Source organism: Crassostrea angulata, chromosome 6, assembly GCF_025612915.1.
Source record: "Crassostrea angulata isolate pt1a10 chromosome 6, ASM2561291v2, whole genome shotgun sequence".
In the NCBI taxonomy this organism is placed as follows: domain Eukaryota; kingdom Metazoa; phylum Mollusca; class Bivalvia; order Ostreida; family Ostreidae; genus Magallana; species Magallana angulata.
This window is the reverse complement of record NC_069116.1, coordinates 31,424,926-31,443,977: the sequence shown is the minus strand read 5'-3', so window position 1 is coordinate 31,443,977 and position 19,052 is coordinate 31,424,926. Positions and strand designations below refer to the sequence as shown.

The window sequence follows — 19,052 nt, the reverse complement described above, 5'->3', positions numbered from 1 at the left end:
TTCATGTAGATCTATATCCGCGCATGACCGAGCCTTTAAATTGTCATTTAAAGTAAACTGTATGTCTATTGTGACTTTGATAAAGAAGAGAACGTATATTTTGAAAGTGTCTGAAACTCACTTTAGCGAGGCCGAGGTACAGGTAGTGATCAATTGAATTTTATTAACTTTGCTAATGTTAAATCCAAATCGTACGCTATGTTCACGCCTTTTAGTTAATCACCATCGACCAGAAATAATCTTTTATCTAAAACCTGACGGAAGTCACGAAAACTCACACAACACGATTTTGATAATTTAAATAAAAATTATTTCACACAGAGGCTTTTTTTCTAAAGTTTCTAAAGACACCTCTAATTATTTGAATTGTCGGCAAAGTGAAAAATAAAAAGGCAGGTCTCTATTTCTTTTTTTTCTTTTGTCACTTAAATTTAGATCCCCCCCCCCCACACACACACACACAAACTATGAAGAACGATGAATATATTTAACTGATAAATGCAATGTAATACAAGATGTATATGTTTAAAAAATAAAGACATCATGAAAGTCTTTGAGTCCAGGTAAAAAAGCACTGTTTTGATATTGTAAGCTGAGCAGAATGCAAATGAATATACAGGCACGTAGCATCGTTTTTGAAAGTGGGGGGGCCAGACCCATCCAAAAAATCTTGACAAGCAAAAGAAAAAAAAAGGGAAATTTAAAGTTTCCAAAAATCTTCAAAATCCTAATCCGTGGGGGGGGGGGGGGGGGGGGGGGGGGGGCATTCATACTTCAAAAAAAAAAAATCTTCCCTACCAAAATTGTTTTCCCTCCAAATCATCAAATTACTAATCCGTGGGGGGGGGGGGGGGGGGGGGGGTAATATTCAATTTGACTACTCATTTCCTTTTCTTCATATCAATTTTTTACTAACCTCAAAAAAAGTGGGGGGGCCAACTCCATTATAATTCATTTTTTTATATGTAAATTTTAAAAAATTCAATTTGACTACTCATTTCCTTTTCTTCATATCAATTTTTTACTAACCTCAAAAAAAGTGTGGGGGCCAACTCCATTATAATTCATTTTTTTATATGTAAATTTTAAAAAATTTCTTGCTGCGAGAAAAAGTGGGGGGGGGGGGGCAGGCCCCCCCTGGCCCCCCCTGATGCTACGTGCCTGATATATAGAGTAAACCACAGAAGAAACTTATGCATATTTTCTCAGATTTTGGACAGACTGGGGGGGGGGGGTGTTCCGGAATTTTTAATTCCTATCGTTCCCTTTTCACATTTAGAAAATCCAAAATGTCCGCCAAAGGAAAGAGTGGTCTTGACAAAAATAATAAATACGATCGACAGCTAAGGTTATATGCAATTTTGTAAAACATCTCAACAAATAATTAGAAAATTAAATAAAAATTGATACCTTTTCGACCGGTTCATGAATTGTTATCGTATGATTTTATATTTTGGTAGATTGTGGGGTGACCATGGACAAACATCGCTGGAACAAGCTCGAGTGTGTCTAATAAATGCTACAGCAACTGGGACTGAAATTCTGAAAAATCTCATTCTGCCAGGTGAAATGTCTGCTAGTTATCAAACAAGAAATTTATTTTTTGTTATTTATTAATACCACATCTAATATTTAATAGCTAGCTCTTAGTGGAATAAAATCGGATTTCCCCAACTTCAAAAAGAGATAACTGTTACTTTTAAATAGGATGTAAAAGTAAAAAAAAATCAATAGTGATATAGCACGACAATTTCCTGACAAAAAAACTTATGGAGATCAGCGAATCGAGTATATGACCAATAGTATAATATGTTTTACGGTGTGACCGTTGGGGCGAGCGCAGAAGGAGTCACACATCTGTCATCATTGTTAAATGCAACCCGTGGACTTAACCAAACCAAAAAACTTTGGCTTTGTCTCGAAAACTTTTACCACCACAAGGAACCGGAAGATATCAAACTTTTATTCCAATGGCCCCTTCCTAGGTTTATACACTTAAACAAAAAACTACCACTGAGCATTAATAAAATGTTAAACAGACTTATTAAAATATTTTGATAAACACAAAGCCGTTTTTTTTTTTTATTTTTTATATCTTCTTTACCTTTTAATAATGATCATTAAAATCAATAAATTGTGTGTCTGTGTTATTTCAGTCTCATTTTGTTCCTTGTTATTACCGGTGTTTTAATTATTTTCCTCTGTGACATCAATTTTGTTTTTAATCTTTTTAATTTTTGTACGCTAAATAAGCGTTGTAGACATGTGCCCTCTCCCTTTTTTTAGTGTGTGATATCCAATATTATTGAAAGGTTTGACCACATATGCAACTATAACAAATACATGTAGATATTTTAACAGTTTAATTTTTTTCTTTTATTTATTCATTACAAAATGACGTGGCTACACGTAGATCTAATAATGATTAGACTTTTCTTTTTAATAATTTTTGTCACCTACCTAACGTATACAATGATTGGATCAATATGACAATAAATCTAGCATGGAACTTGCATGTGTATTTACTGAGCAAAAAAAAAATCATCAAAACAAAACTAATCAGCCAAAGAGTCACCATTAATAGTGAGCGCAGTATCAGTATTAACGGTGACTCCCTACTGTGTACTTCCTACACGTTACATTCAGTACAGATGCTTGATCCACCTCTAAATGTATCGCGGGAATATTAAACGCAAGATCACTGTGACGTCATACTTAACTTTTTGCGCTCGACAGTTTTCGTAAATTGTCGGACAAATTCGGGGAAGGAAATGACGTCATAGGTACAGTTTTTTACGTAAGCATAATTATGTGTTGTTTACTTTAATGTTTTTAAAAGGATTTTTGATTGTTAAATGAAAATGATGTATGTGATTTACAGGTAAGAATTTTCCGTAGAAACGCTTTCTGTTCCGCCATGTTGCTATGCACCGCAAAGGATCACTGGGATAGTAGAACGTTTTCACGTGGCCTCATAAGATTTTCTTTGAACAATGTGCAGATTTCAACTCGAATTTCCTCAGTTCGTACACGTTGTCTATGGAGCTCGCTACGCGAGCGGCGCTTTGCGCCGCCTCGCTGCGCTCGCTATTATTAAAACCAATTTGGTTGGATTTTTCCGATCGATTCGAGTTCAACTCTATCAGCTATGTCATGCGTAAACAATACCCGCCCATTAACCACAAACTTTATGCACGGACAGAACAACAAATTATCAGGGAATGAACAATTCTCCGGGCTACTTGTGACTGTCAAAATTGGGGCATTTTTTGAAAGTGTACACTTGTGATAAAACATACATATGGTACATATAGCTGTAGCTATTGGGTTAGTAAATATAAATCTACAGTGCATACCATACTTACGAAAAAATTGCAATTTACGGGACACAAAAATAACGCTATTTTTGAAAAGATTAACATCATATCATACCACATTTTATGCAAATAATCAATTTAAATAATTCGTCATTTAGTTTACTGGTGATAGTAATTGTCGCTTTACTTGCCCCAAACTTTCTCTAACTATACAACCTTTAGGCTTACTCGAAAAGGGGATCAAGAGCTGTCATTTTTATATGTAACAAAGCAGTGGAACCATGCCAGTATATGGATCTGTCGATCGGTGGTTCAGAGACAAGCAAAATAAAGAAATTTGCAGTAAATTGTTTTGGGATATTTTAGTATACATATATTTACACCGAAGGTGATAGGGTAACAGAAGGAGAAACCAATCGGACACTTGCATAATGAAGGCGCACATGTACATACCCCCTTGCACTCTCCACTCCCGTCTTGTTCTTTCATATCATCGTTCTATTTGTTTATTGACTGTCGACTTTTGATCGAAAGTTGTATAAATCGTGGAATTCATATATATCTCGTCAACTGGTGAGTTAGTAGGTAATACATGTACATTATACATTTACGGTATATACATGAAATGAATGTGGAGCTCATGCAACTTTTGACCATTATATTTTATTAAATGACGTACGTTGGACCGTAGCTTGAGACTATGGTTTAACACCTGCTTATGCACATAATCAAAGAGAGAGAGAGAGTTTTGCACGGAATTTCATCATAGGGGATAGTCGATAATTACTCCAAATTGGGGGAAAATGGAACTGTTCTGAGAAATCCATCAGCTCTGGCATTGCATAGGCGTGTACCGATAACTCCACCTAAGAAAAGGAGTTGACCAATCATAAGTTTTCACAACGGCGGCGTGTATTGTTTATGCCTGACATGGCTGACTCAATTTATTGTGACGCTTTCATAAAAAGCCAACCAAAGCGGTTTTTATAATATCACCAATTGTCCTGCTGCTCTTAACATAACAGGACATCAAATTTTTTCTCTAGAGACTGTGATAAGGCTAAGTTTAGGCTGGTCAAAAAGATTTTGTCCTTTTTTCTTATCACATTTTATGATTTAGAAAAGTTGTAGCATAGCTGTTCAAACTCATGCTTACAGGATGAAGGTCTGCATATGTATTAAATATTGGACACTCCAATGAGTCGCTTTTGTCTTTTTATATTTTTTAGGTATTTACGATATGTACTGTTGGAGCAAACTTCATATTCAAAATTTGTAGTTCTGTGGTACCAGGTGGAGTTGCTCTTTAACCCACCTGTAAAAATGTAATTCTATGTGACTGATCACCAGGAAGTTTGAAAACATAGCAAGCATGTCTCATCATTGAAACAGCCATATCCCAATGCAATATCAGGGAAAAAAAGCCATTAGATACTCGCAGTTACAAAAACCATTAATTTCTTTACTGTTTTACAAAAAAATCATGATTTAGTTTGACATTATAAGCATGATTTGGTTGGAGTTACCAACATAATCTGATGGTGTGAATCGCTGGAAAATGTAATTTAGTGTTTTGATCCATTATTCATATAGAATAGAACAGAAGTTGTCAGACATATTAGATTTAAGTTTTGAGAAGAGAATTTATGTACACATTAAAAAAATGCAAAAAAAAAAAAAAAAAAAGAGAGAGAGAAATAAAATGTGTGAAGGCAACACTACATTTGTTAATTGACACTTGTTGTTTTCTGTCGTTAATTATAGCAAAAATATTGTGCAAGATAAAAAATATAGTGTCATTGAAAATAGAAACTTCTTTCATTATTATAACTTGTATTCCAGAGAGCAATTATATTTCTTTAGAAATGAGATCTCTCTTATCTCATTTAATTTTAAATTTACCTGTTAAGTGCTCTTCAGTATTGGAACTTGGTGCAGGTAGCCACAAGTGTCACTGACAATAAAGTAATTGAATGGCTCTTATTTCTCCTTAATCCCAATGCATGTGCACTCTATGAAATTATATGGGCATGTTATGTATGTAAGTATACATGGATATGATATACAAAATAAGATATGTGTGTCTTGCTTAATACATGTGTTATTATTGGGACTGTATCAAAAGTAGGAGACAAGACCAGGAAACTGAGAGGAAGAAATGTTATGTAGGTGGGATGTAGATCTGTTGTGGAGACTTCCTGTATCATGTGTAGTACGTACTGTACTGAGACCACGGGACAAAATGAACTGTTTAAACACTTGTTTACTCTCAGACTGGTAATCAAATTAAAAAAGTACTGTTCATGTACTTTGGAATCTCTCTCTACTCATCGACTATCAGTGACTAAAAGTCAGTTTTAACACCCCCCCCCCCAAATCTTGAATTGTAAACTTTAATAATAAATGGACATGAGAAACCAGGTATATGAAGAATCAAAATTATTTGTCCACGTGTACAATTTATACTCTATTCCACAATGAGGGGAAATGGTGCATTTAACGTAGTGTAAAGTATTTACCGGTACATGAAAAGGATATTAATTTTCTCTCTTTCTCTTGTTTCAGGAGTTGGTTCATTTACTATTGTGGATGGAAATAAAATCAAAGGAGAAGATGTGGGAAATAAGTAAGTACTCTTACATAACATCTAAATGAAATTGTGACATGTATAACGGTCTTTTATATTTTATTTTATTTTCAGTGATGTTTTGAATCAGTTTTCTTTTACCGTAATACCAGAAATTTTTTTACATTTCTGAAACATTCTTTTATACATGTACATGTATGTGATTATGAATAGAATATACATGTACTAGTTTTTGCATGTGAAAAATAATTCAGAATTAAGTATGTTAAAAAATAGTAGGGTAAGGCATTTGATATTTGTTCTGTTATCTTTTTCAGTTTCTTTTTATCACAAGAGAATATTGGAGAGGTAAAAGAGATTTTTTCTATTGTTGCCAATCATTCCATTTGTAAAAATAAAAATCAGTTGATGAAATTTGTGCATAAATTTCTTTGTATTAATTTTATTCAAGTTTATCTATGATCTTTCAGTCAAGAGCAAAGACTGCCATGGAGCTCCTGAATGAACTGAATGATGATGTCAATGGATGCTATGAAGATGAGGTTTGTATTTTTAAAAAAGTTTGTTGTATTGTTTTGGTAACATTAATATTCTGAATCAGTTTTGATGACTCTTTACATTTTACATGCAGAATCCGGAGACTCTGCTCGAAAACAACCCAGAATTCTTCAAGAAATTTACAATTGTTGTAGCAACTGGACTATCTGAAAGGTAGGCATTCTTTTATAATATATTTCATATAAAGAGTATACATGTATTGATGAAATAAGTGAAAAAAGAAATGCAGGATACTATGGTTTCATCAATATTTGTTGGATACCAATTTTCGTGGATTTTGTTGTTTTGTTGATCCACGAAATTAAGTGTTCATTGAAGTGCAGTTTTTATTAACATTTTGTATTGATAGGGTTATTGGCCACGAAACTGTGATTTTCACTTTATCCATGAAAATTGATGCCCTTGAATATTAATGAAACCACAGTATTGTTTTAGTTTGTAAAAAAAAAATTCTTTTTTTATGAAATAGTAGTTGTTAAAGTTGAGTGAAAAGAATTTAAAAAATCTTTGTTTTGTTTAGGGTACTTTTACAGTTAGCTGATGTTTTGTGGCAACAATCCATTCCCCTCCTGGTTTGTCGATCCTATGGCTTCATTGGGTACATGAGACTGGTGGTAAAAGAACACACAGGTACTGCTGGAGTATTACACCGAATTCATGTTCAAGATGACAAAGTCAAGTGATTTAGACTTCTTTGCATTTGTGTACATGCAGAGATTAATCAAGTCAAAAATGGAGCCATACATAGGGTTAATTTGGCATCAGGAAGTTTTGGCTGTAAACTTCATTCTTTAAAAGAACAAAATTCATTGAATTGTGAGCGCTTTATTTTTTTGCAGATATTCATAATTTAGCTATTACCAAAAAAAAAAAAAATTGGCAGATTTTAAAATTGATATTTTGTATTGGCAGTTATGTTTTGATTCATTAAAAGATAGGCTGATGAAAGCTTCAATCATAATTTGCAAAAGATATCCTGTGATATTAAGAATGATTATTATTAGAATACAATAATGTGATTATAAAAGGTTATAACGTAATGCAATGATAAATTTCCAGACATGATATGATTTCTCTAATCATGTTTTGAATCTTATGGTTACAGTGATAGAATCTCACCCTGACAACGCCCATGAAGACCTGCGGTTGGACCGACCGTTCCCCGCCCTTGTTAAGTACTGTGATAGTCTCAATATGGATACAATGAACAAAAAGGTCAGAGTTTTGAAATAAGAAATACAGTATAAGCAACAAATGGAATGAAATTGAGCCCAATAAATACAGTATAAGCAACAAAAGAAATGAAATTGAGCCCAACAAAGGACTTTGAATTAATTTCAGAGGAAATGGACATTTCATTATGATGGTGCAATTTTACAGTGTATGTGAAAGACCTAGAATTTGTCGAAATTCATTCTGTTTACTGTGGTTTCATCAATATTTCTTGAATAAGGTGATCGATCCATGAAGTTAAATGTTCATCAAAATACACATGTATTGATAAGATCACTGTTCACAAATTTATTTATCCTTGAAATATGTGTTTTTTATTAAATCCACGAAAATTGATGTTCACAAATACTGATGAAACCCAAACACAAAAGAATTTAATTCTTTGATACAGATTTTTTATTTGTTATATCAAAAATGTTTTATGTAAGAAAGAAATGTATATGTATTCCTGATTTTAAAAAATATGCCTTACTTTTACATTAGTTTCATAAGATAAAGTAATTTTTTTCTGTTCTTTAGGATCATTCACACACGCCATGGCTAGTTATAATCTATAAATATCTCCAACAGTGGAAAAATGAGGTAAGACACAGCAGCACAAGAACACATATTTGATTTACATTTATTAAGTCTGATTCAAGGGAGGTTATTTTGTCAGCCAGTCTTTGATGTTATGTACAAAACTTGTCAATTTCAGCATAATGGTTCACCACCACAAAATTATAAAGAGAAAAATCAATTAAAACAGATGATAAGAGAAGGTAATATATTACTCAATGTGTTTATAGAAAAATATGTTATAAATTATGCAATATTACAAGCAGTATTACTGTGGAATTAGTATATTTTGTGGTGGCTCAATTTTCGTGGAATTCTCGGGCACCGCTCACCCACAAATTAACATCCTCCACGAATAAATAAATTAGGACTATAAAGTCATATTTCCTTTTGTAAGTATCCGAGAATACACGAAATTACATCCCAACAAACTGTAAAATTTAAGCAATCCACGAAAATTGGCCCCCACCAATTTCAATGATTTCACAGTATCTAGATATTTTACTGTGTCCAATGCTCTCTAAAGACTTCCTCTTAAACCATGTAGTCATTAGTAAATTGTTGATTAAGATAAGTATGTACATTTGGTACTTAGACTGCATCTAAATACTAATGTATCATGTAAATTTTTTAATCAAGGTATAAGAAAAAATGAGGATGGTATTACGGAAGATGAAGAAAACTTTGACGAAGCAATCAAAAGTGTTAACATGGCATTAGTTCCAACCAGAGTAAGACAATATTGCATGTGCCATTCTTTATGACTAATAATTAATACATGTATTTGCAACTAGTTGTGTTAAATGTGAAGTCAGATTTTGTTTGGATTTTGTTTCAGATACCAAGTGAAGTAGAAAAACTGTTCAATGATCCATGTGCAATTAATCTTTCACCAGAGGTAAATTAAAGTACATGAAAATTCCCAACTTACGATGTACATGTATATTCACACCACAATTCCTGTACAATTGATTATGCAATAGGTAAACACTCAGTATTTTTTGTTATTGATTTGACACCAGATGTTCCCACATGTAATCCTGAGTATAAAGGATGCTTGTGTCAAATTTTGAATTTAAAAAAGATTGCCTGGTATTCAAGTTCGATTTAGATTGAAGCTATAAAATTGAAGATTATCATTTAGTCATAAGTGATTTGTTGGGGTTTTTTTGTTGATTTTAGAGCAAGCCTTTCTGGATTTTACTGAGAGCTGTGAAAGAATTTGTTGAAAATGAAGGAAATGGTAATGATTGATAATTGAAAAATCATTTTTGTGTTTTGATCCAAAAGAATTCATAGCTGGTTATTATAATTATCAGACATTGATATTACAAGGTAATAAGAAGAACACGCTGATCATCTTTATCATTAATAAAAGAGAAATTTTGTGATTATATTTTTAAGTCTTTGACTCTGTGGATGATCTTCAGCTGTTGTTTTATTTAAGGTGCTTTACCTTTACGAGGAAGTATACCAGACATGACCGCAGATTCAGGGAGATACATTCAGCTACAGAACGCTTACATCGAACAGGCCAACAAAGACGTTGCTGTCATAACAGACAAAGTCAATATGTTAATCAACAGTCTAGCAAAGGTAACTTTTTGATTGAGAACATAGTAGAAGTATTGTATGACTTTCTTCTTTTCCTTTCTGGATCAGTAGATATGAACATGGGATGTTTAAGTTGTAGTTTCTACTTTGTTGAAGACTCAAAATTACAATGTGACACTCTGAATCTGCAGCAGTTCTTTCCTTTGCTCTAAACCTCTGCAAAGTCAAATTATCTGACATCTTTCGGATGGAGAGGATAAAGTTTTCTCAAAATACCCTGTTTTCCTCAGGAAAGTATTCAGTTGGAAAACAAAGGTTTCTCCTATATACCGGTACAATAATACAAATGTAGCACTCGCCCACTTTATTGTTGTTGAATTCTTACTTTCAATAGAATAATGTTTATAACTCTTTGTTAAGAAAGCCTCAATAATTTCCTAACATCACTAAATTTGGTTAAAGGGTATAGTAATGGTTTTTTATCAAATTTTTAACATTTTAATTTTATTTGGAATAAATAAAAATACAAATGTTTTTTGGGACATAAGTTTTCAATGTAACAAAATTAAATGATGTCTGACGTCCATGTACGAGTAAGAGAAAATAGGAAACGAATCCCCCCAAACTACCACTATCTGATCACCGCTGTTTCTTTTTAGGAGGTTAAGCTGAGCGAGATTGGGCCCGAGTTGACCAATGTACGCATTAACTTTTTGACTTGTTTCTTCATGTTTATAAGTTTCATTTGCTTTTGTCACTCACACCCAAACATATTCTCTGTGTTCTAGACAATTGCCTGCTTGTGTTGCAGGCAACAGAAACGGAATGTCAGAATTATTTGTTTTTGTGAACATTCTTTTTTGGTTCACATTTTTTAAAGGCTTAGTTAGAAGTAAAGGCGTATCTAATGATCTTTCTCGTTGAATTCATATCTTAATTTTACTACTGAATGAATGGTTGCATAAACATAGACAATATGTTTTGAATGCTCTACCCAGTTCGTTTGCACTTAGCAGCTGCCAAATGATATAGTGTTAAAATTATAGACTGTAATAATGCCAAAAGGTCAAAGTGTTTAGTTTGATAAATGGGCATTTGTTTCAACCCAAAATCTGAAATAAGGAGAAATTATTATATCAAAGTACCTGTTTTAAATATTCATATTTACTTACAAATTAATTTTATTTGGTCCACTGATTTTCTCTTTTTTAATGAAATGGTACTAAACAAATTGTGTTTGTCACTTTAAGCTTTATACTGGTTATAGGCATTGGCAGTTGGCATATTCCATCTATCTAATAACATTAGCCCCCTTCCCCTCCAATTTCTTTTCCTTTTTGTTAGGTTTTGGCATGCATTGCTTTGTGAAAGTCATCTCTGATTGACAGGGCATTGTAATGTATATATTATATCACTTTTTGCTGAATAGAATACCATGACTGTTATGAAAGAAACCTTCTGATTGGTTCATGACTCAAAATGAAAGAGGTCATTATCAAAGATGACCACCAAGTGATGCATTTCTAATCTTGATGTCATAAAAAGAAGGGGGAGGGATAGTCAGATTTTGATTTGTACTCAGCTGTTTCCTTTGAAAGTGATTCCCTAGCTAGCATGTTATATGTGCATGATGAATTCTGGGGATAAGTGTATAGATTCATACTTTCTTTATAAGATTAGAAATGTGCAAATACATGTACTGGTATATATTTAAGCACAAGATGCTTGCATGCATATTCTAAAACCAACCAAAAAAAAATGTCAAATGGGCTTTTTAGAAATAGTTTAACGAAACATACATGTGTAAGAAGCAAGTTAAAATTCAAAGAAAGAAAACAAAAATGTTGTATCTGTGCGACATTGCATGGCATGAATTTCCTTTGGCAGATCATTTGTTTTGTGAATTCATGTTATAAATTCTGTTATTTGCTCTCTTAATAGTTTCATAGACTGATATATATGCTGTTTGTGGCTACATATATGTATACACCGGTAACTGGCTAGCATATAGAATTTTTAAATCTTAAAGAATTTTCCTTTTCTTCATTAAAAAAAAAGTTTATAGATTCTAAAATGTTTACAGAATCTTTAAGTAGTTGGTATATATAGGTTTAATTTAATTAAAATGTAAGATAGATTTTATCATCTCAAATCCTTAGCTAGAACCATCAAAGTATAATCAGAGTTTTTGAATTAGTATAGTTCAGTGTATATATTCAAATATACATGTACATATATACTAGTATAATAGAGATCAATTGATTAGAAATATATATATATTAAGTGTCATGTAAGTATTTCCATCCCTGGCCATTTGGTCTGTTGGGGACTGGTTTGCCCCCTAAAAAATTTATTTTGTTTGTCAAGTACAACTGTTTTTGTCAAAATTTTTGTGGAAATACATCCAGGGATTTTAGATTAATTGCCATTGCATATTTAAAGGAACCCTTTCCTCAGGAGCATTCATTGATTTAATTTGTCCCCTGGTGGCGTAAGGCTTGATATGCACGTGTATGGTTCCCTCTGCCTCACCCCATCTGTTCAGAGAACCTGCCTACATGTATATCCAGATTTTAAGAATGGCCTTTCTATAAAACAGATTTGTGGCTAATGGTGATGTTACAATACCCAAGAACACTCTTAGAAAAAGGGGCTGTTGATTCCTGTTTGTTTGTTTTTTTCTGGGTTTTTTTGGTAAATTTACAAAGATTTACTGTGCAGAAAAAAGATAAGGATGAAGGAAATAGAATCAAAATGAATTCGAAAAATAATCGTTGATTTTCTTAGACAACCATTTTAAAGGGCAAACACAGGCCTTTAAATGAATAAATGTTCTACATGTATTGTAATAGACAGCATTATATACATGTACATGTACTCTAGGTTTTGTACATGTCACACTACATGCAGTGTATAATTATATGTATTATATATTTTCTCTCATTATTTCAGGGTGTATCAATATCAGATCAGGAAATCAAATTATTTTGTAAGTATACACTCATAGATATTTACAATACCTTTGTTAATTAAATTATATATAATCAATTTTGATAATAATGCAAACCATTGGAATACAAGAATGCTGCAATCATATATAATTGCTATTATTTTATAACACATACTTCAAAATATTTGTAAAGAATTTGAAGAGGTTGATTTAACAATTCACAATTATCCTTAACCAAACATTTCTCTCTCATGACATTGTTTTAATTTGTTTTTGTTTTTTTTATTTTTTGCAGGTAAAAATTCTGCCTTTGTTCGAATTTTGAGGTGTACAAGTCTAGCGGAAGAATACAATAGTCAAACGATCAACACCCAGGATATAGGTAGAATATTGGTTTACCTGGGATTCGTTTATTTAGAAAGCAGAATTATTTATTGATAAGCATTTTTCTTATTATGAATGATTTTTGGTTAAAGAAACTAAAATATTTTGTTATTAAATACTTGACGTTTTTTTTTTCCCACACAAATTTATATGGTATTATTCAAGATGATTGATTTATGCTTTCCTATTGATGATAATTTATTAAAATATTGACATATTTTGAATATGTTGCAAAAATTGATGCAATAAAGAAAAGAATATGCTGTATTACCAGTACATGTACCAAATATGTTCACACAAAAAAAATCAAATATTCCTTTCATCATGAATTACCAGTATTCAATTATTTATGATCCTTATCATGGTAGACTTTCTACCCTAAATGTGACCTCAATACTTTGTATGTAAGAATTATTTCAGAATGAATTGCAAGTCCTAGGTGATGAATTAAAACCTGTATTTAAGGATATATTTTAAACTGACCTCAGAATGTACTTCAAGATTGGTACAGAAAAATTTGGTTATAGCGAACATGCTTATAATGTATTGACGCCTACTGCAAAGTGATTTTCTTTCCCGAAAACTTTATTACACGTTATAAACTTAACAGATATAATGAATTACGCTTTTAAAAAAGTAAAATCACTCTTCCCTGGCACCGTGATATAAGCATATTTTACTGTTTATCATTCAGTAAGGGGAATAGCCATTTTATAACCATTGTTTTCCACCTGATGCATACAATACAGTAAAACACGGTTATAGCGAACACGCTTATAATGAATTGACGCTTACAGCGAAGTGAATTTCATTCCCCAAGTCTGTATTTCATGTTGTAAACTTGACGGATATAACGAATTACGCTTATAACGAAGTTAAATTGTCCGTCCCTGGGACTTCGTTATAAGCGTGTTTTACTGTACACATTTACCTGTACCTGTAGGTTCACACCTGGAGGATGAGGATGGGGATAGTGAGATGATATTCTACGTGTTACTGCGAGGCGTGGACAGATTTTACGAGGAATACAACAGATATCCAGGGGGAGATAATGACCAGGTGGAGCCGGATGTTCAGTTGCTCAAGGTCTGTATTAAGTTATCCCCCTTTGATGCCTCACTCTGTTTCTCTGGCCTAGCCAACAGTGGGCATAAACAACCTTAAATGTTTTCTATAGGTATGCATGACAACATCAAGAATGTACTCAACATTAAATATTTTCTGTTGGTGTGCTTGACAACCCCCTTTTGTTATCATGAATATTAATACGTATCAATTTCCTGTCGAGTTTTGATTTAAACTTCATTGAATGCAATGATGTAAACTAATAGGGTACACAAAGTTCTCTGAAAACCAAAGAACAAGCTATTGTAAGTATGAGCAGATGACTGATTTTGTAACTGCTAGCTTTTCATTGTTGTAGGGCATTATATCCAAATTAATCCATGAATGGGGATTAACATCCAATGTGAAGGAAGACTACATCCATGAAATGTAAGTAAATATTTAAACTTCATGTGTCACCCCCCCCCCCCCCCAACCATCCTCTTAAATACCCCCCACCCCCACCCCTTCTTAAAAAAAATTAATTTTTATATAGACTAGAGTTGAGCACACTTTGGTTAGCTATTTTCTACATTGTTTTCAGATGTCGCTATGGAGCGTCAGAACTTCACACCATTGCGTCCATCATGGGCGGATGTGCAGCTCAGGAAGTGATCAAAGTAATCACAGGACAGTTCGTTCCAATAGACAATACGTTCATCTACAATGCCGTCAAGCAGACTTCTTTTGCCGTTAAGTTATAACAGCTGGAGCTCTTTAGTTGTTGTATGTTTTGTTATTAATGCTATTCAATGTGTTTATTTACATGTATAAACTGCCTCAATTTACCTCAGAATGAGACGGATGCTGCAATGCAGTTTAATAACATTAGTTTATAATAATTTTCTGTGCAAAGCCAAAGCTTTTTCTTTTCTTAAACTTTAAGGATAAAAATTTTTATTAGGTTATTGGAAATACTTACAATTGTAAACATGTCTAAGGAATAAAAAAAAAAAACGAAATAAAAATGATGGTCACATATTGTGGCACAATAAAGCTTGAAGTTTTAATAATCACTGGTATTTCGACATAAGATTTAAAATGTCTGTGTATAGAAGTTGATGGGCGTCTTTTCCAATGATAAAGTCCACATGATTCCAGTTTGGGAGCTCCCTCTGATAAACAATGTTAGGTAAATTGTCCAGTAGATATTGCACGTCTGTTCTGTCTGCCAAGAAATCGTTATCCCCATAGAACATGGCCACTGGGACCGCCATGTTTTGTGGGTGATATTCTGGAGGCGTCGTCTACAAAAGCATATTCAATAAATCCTGTATATTTCCAACTAGATTTTATTTATGATCAAGATTGGGATGTTAGACACTTTGAAAACTTTGAACCATTTTAACAAGAGCTTGGACTTTGGATAGTTGTGTCAAACAGCAATGTGACGTAGGCCTTTCTACATCATTGGAGGCTACTCAGCCATGGCTCTTTGAAATCAACAAGATTTGGCTGGCTTTTGAGCCAAGACTACGCAATTGGTGTATATTTCGCTTGAAACCAGCATCATTTTCAACTTGTTTTGACGCAAGAAATACAAACCTGTAGCTACGTCCTACTGAAAGTCCAAGGCCTTGTTAAAATGGTTCTATGATGAATGTCATGTTCATTCTAAATTGGTATTAATGTGTTAAAAACTTCTTTAAAAATTTTCTTTGATTTTTCATAAAAAAACTTGGGTTTTATTTTCAGTATTGTGGAATACTTTACATTTTAAACTTTAATAATTTGAATTCTTGTATTTCTGTGAATATTATCACCTGGTTATAGCGTTTCATGTTACCATCAGGTCCATAGTCGTATTTCTGAAATTTATCAGCTTTGATACCCTGCGTAGGTAGAATAGAAAAAAAACCCACTGATGTTATGTTTACAACTTTCTATGACAATGATTTATTCTTTGCAATCGCACAACAAATTTTTGGCCGATGTTACGTTAAAAAAAAAAAACCCGTCAACTTGAACTCACTTGTAGGAAATGGATGATGTCTTTGGCAGATGCCCCTTCATTTGAATGAGCCGTGAAAACGGGGATTCTTGTCTATTAAAACATGACTTTGTGTACACATACTACACAATTACGATTCATGAATTACATTTACTTTCTAACGTCGCCTGTTGTTGTTGGTTCATGACAAACCGTCGGTATGTTATGACGTATTAAAAATGATTTCATTTACCATTGTTATACGAAAATAAACTGGTACCGTTAATTTCGTCTTCAAACGAATTTAACAATGATAATACATCTACAACATAAAAAAAAAGACTTGCCCAGTTGAGATTTGTTCTGTCCCAGCCCATGACAATGGAGGATAGTCCGTTACATATATACTGTGCAGGCAGAAAGGTACAGAACGTGTCGGCGTACCATTTTGTCAGGGTGGAGTTTTGATCGAAGGCTTTCTTTCCTAGCACCAGTTCTGCTTCCTGTTAAAAAAGTTTGCATGCGATTCCTTCATGTTCTTGATATCTTGATAAAAAAATTAGAGGAGGGAGGGGGTGTTTGTTGCGAGCGGCGAATTGCTATAAAAAGTTGGGGGGGGGGGGGGGGGGGGGGTTTGGAGGGTTCACGCTTATCCTTTTTCAGTTGGTTTGGGTAACTCAGAGTACTCAGAATTGAGGGCGAGTAGTATCGAGAGATAGATAGATAGTAACCTGGATCTGAATGCTATGTCCTATATCCTGAATTAATTAATTTCTCATTTCAATGTATATAGACCTACTTTCTGTGTAACGTACGGGTTGATGAATCCAAGGAGCCCTTTAACGTGCGTGACTTTGGCGATCGGGGCCATGGATATGAACAGTTTGATTTTGGAGGCTAGGTCTTTGTCCACGCTGAACTGGGCGTTAGCGATCATCGTCCCCTGGGAGTGACCGATGTAGTAGACTGTTGTCGCGTTGGTTGTATTGAGGACGTAGTGGATAACGGCGGGAAGGTCGTATTCCGCCATTTCCTGCCAACTGGAACAAAATTGCGTCACCATAACCATATTGCATCATCTGGCCACGTAACCTTCTGTAGTCTTTGGACTAAAAATTCTCGTTCAATTACGGAATTGTGGTGTGTATACAGAGGTTAAATACACGATAAAACAGGGACTGTGCATGATAAGTCAATTCCAAATTCAAAACGCACTATTTCATATCTAACTCTTCATAGATACCTCCAATCCCAAAACTCGTCTTGCGAGGGGTTGTACTTTTTGTGTGTCATTGAGTAGACGTTGCCCCTGCTGTTGGACAGCCAGACGTCATATCCGGCGTCTGCCAGCACGAAGCCTAGACTTCCGGGAATCAGATTGATTAGGAAGTCGTCGGACGCCCCTGTCAGTCCGTGTTGGACCACCACAACACCCTTTGTTGCTTGAAGAACGACAATCAGTGCCATCAATGATAATGATCGATTTTGTTTCTTAAAAGAAAATAACGCCAAACCCGCAAGACAACAGACTCTGATTAATCAGTATACACCGTATGCCGTTATTATAACTGGTTTGGGTATTATCTTTAATTTTTCATTTTAGAAAAATAACAATTACATATATAGGATTTGCGGTATCAAAGATCTACGCCAGTTTCAGGATGATAGATAAGTTTGGAAGGCAAAACGGCGGTGGGTTTCATGCGCGGATCTGTAAAATTCAAATTTCTTAATCTTTCATAGTAAAATTACAAAAGTATGCCTCGGACCTCCACCCCCCTCTTTTCCCCGGCAAACTCAAATATACCTCGGATCTCCCGTTAATAAATTCTGGATCTGCGCATGGGTTGTTGGTTTTTTTTAGGGTTTTTAGGGGTGGTGGTGGTGAAATATAAAAGTTCTTTGAATATACCTTTTGTTGCAAACCGACCGTGCGGGATTCGCTGGATATTCAGTATGAATCCATCCTTTGTTTCTACGTAGTGATTTTCCGCGGGGAATCCGTTATAAACTATAAGACTGGTCTGTCAAAGAGAAAAGCACAGTGAAGTATATAGCAAAGAAATATATATATATTATTTATTGCAACACTATTAAACCCATTTTAAAATTGTTAATGTCCCCATCTTTCTTCATCAACACAAATTTTAAACTGTGTAATTGAAATGCATATTGAAAGTCTTCTACATATGAATTGGGACACTTGATCTTGCCAGAAAAGAGGTATCAATACAATTAATTAAAAAAGATTTTTGCATCGTATAAGATTTAGTATTAACTGAAACTAAGCACTAAAACACCAGATTCTTCTGGAAATTTTAAATTGCTCTCAAATACAATCTACTTAAAATTCAATGTTGCTATGCTTCTGGCACTTATAAATGTCTACCGCAATTATTTAAAAATAATGAAATATTCTACATACGTTGCCTGCGACCTATCAGTTTCAGGGGCATTTGCATTTTTAAAAGATGCATGCAGGCAAGTCCTGACGTCTCACAAAATAGTACGTGTTTGCGGTAGGGTTGAACATATCTTATTGTTTTTACATGGTGATAACAAAATAATGAAATATCGGGCACGAGACTTAGTTCTGAAAAATTAAAATGACCCGTTTACCCTGTGTTATTATTGATAAAGCAAAGTATTGTTCAATATTCAGATCAATGATATCAAATATCATAGAACATAGAGAGATCGCTCAACACCTTAAAACAGTGACACTTACTGCGTTCATATAAACTTCGGGATCGTCACAACAAGCTTTGGCGACGAAATAAAATACAAGGATGGTGAAGAAGGATAAGGACCGAAACATTGTCACAATGTGTACATGTACCTTAAAGCGTGCCTCAAATTCGAATAATACGCAGTTTT

At 33.8% G+C, this 19,052-nt stretch overlaps 2 protein-coding genes across 3 annotated transcripts; one reads left to right on the top strand and one right to left on the bottom strand.

The window, feature by feature from the left end:
- Window positions 1–1,273: 1,273 nt before the first annotated feature.
- LOC128188307 (NEDD8-activating enzyme E1 regulatory subunit-like) lies at window positions 1,274–15,242 on the top strand. 2 transcript variants are annotated; one of them, XM_052859279.1, is made up of 20 exons: window positions 1,274–1,348; window positions 1,461–1,564; window positions 5,883–5,943; window positions 6,222–6,252; window positions 6,375–6,446; window positions 6,536–6,615; window positions 6,983–7,092; window positions 7,568–7,677; window positions 8,215–8,277; window positions 8,393–8,456; window positions 8,893–8,984; window positions 9,092–9,151; window positions 9,436–9,496; window positions 9,701–9,849; window positions 10,467–10,505; window positions 12,760–12,796; window positions 13,053–13,139; window positions 14,085–14,227; window positions 14,565–14,635; window positions 14,790–15,242. In XM_052859279.1, the coding sequence occupies exons 1-20, from the start codon at window positions 1,290–1,292 to the stop codon at window positions 14,947–14,949; spliced, it is 1,653 nt and encodes a 550-aa protein (XP_052715239.1). In that variant the 5' UTR covers window positions 1,274–1,289; the 3' UTR covers window positions 14,950–15,242. The 2 variants fall into 2 exon arrangements, with proteins under 2 accessions (XP_052715239.1, XP_052715240.1); XM_052859280.1 differs by lacking the exon at window positions 10,467–10,505.
- Window positions 15,220–19,052, bottom strand: LOC128188309 (lysosomal acid lipase/cholesteryl ester hydrolase-like). Its single transcript, XM_052859282.1, has 8 exons — window positions 18,904–19,052; window positions 18,088–18,199; window positions 17,419–17,617; window positions 16,975–17,215; window positions 16,523–16,678; window positions 16,218–16,289; window positions 16,009–16,077; window positions 15,220–15,492 (listed from the first exon to the last, which is right to left on the bottom strand). Exons 1-8 carry the CDS (start codon window positions 18,991–18,993, stop codon window positions 15,259–15,261), a joined length of 1,173 nt encoding a protein of 390 aa, XP_052715242.1. The 5' UTR covers window positions 18,994–19,052; the 3' UTR covers window positions 15,220–15,258.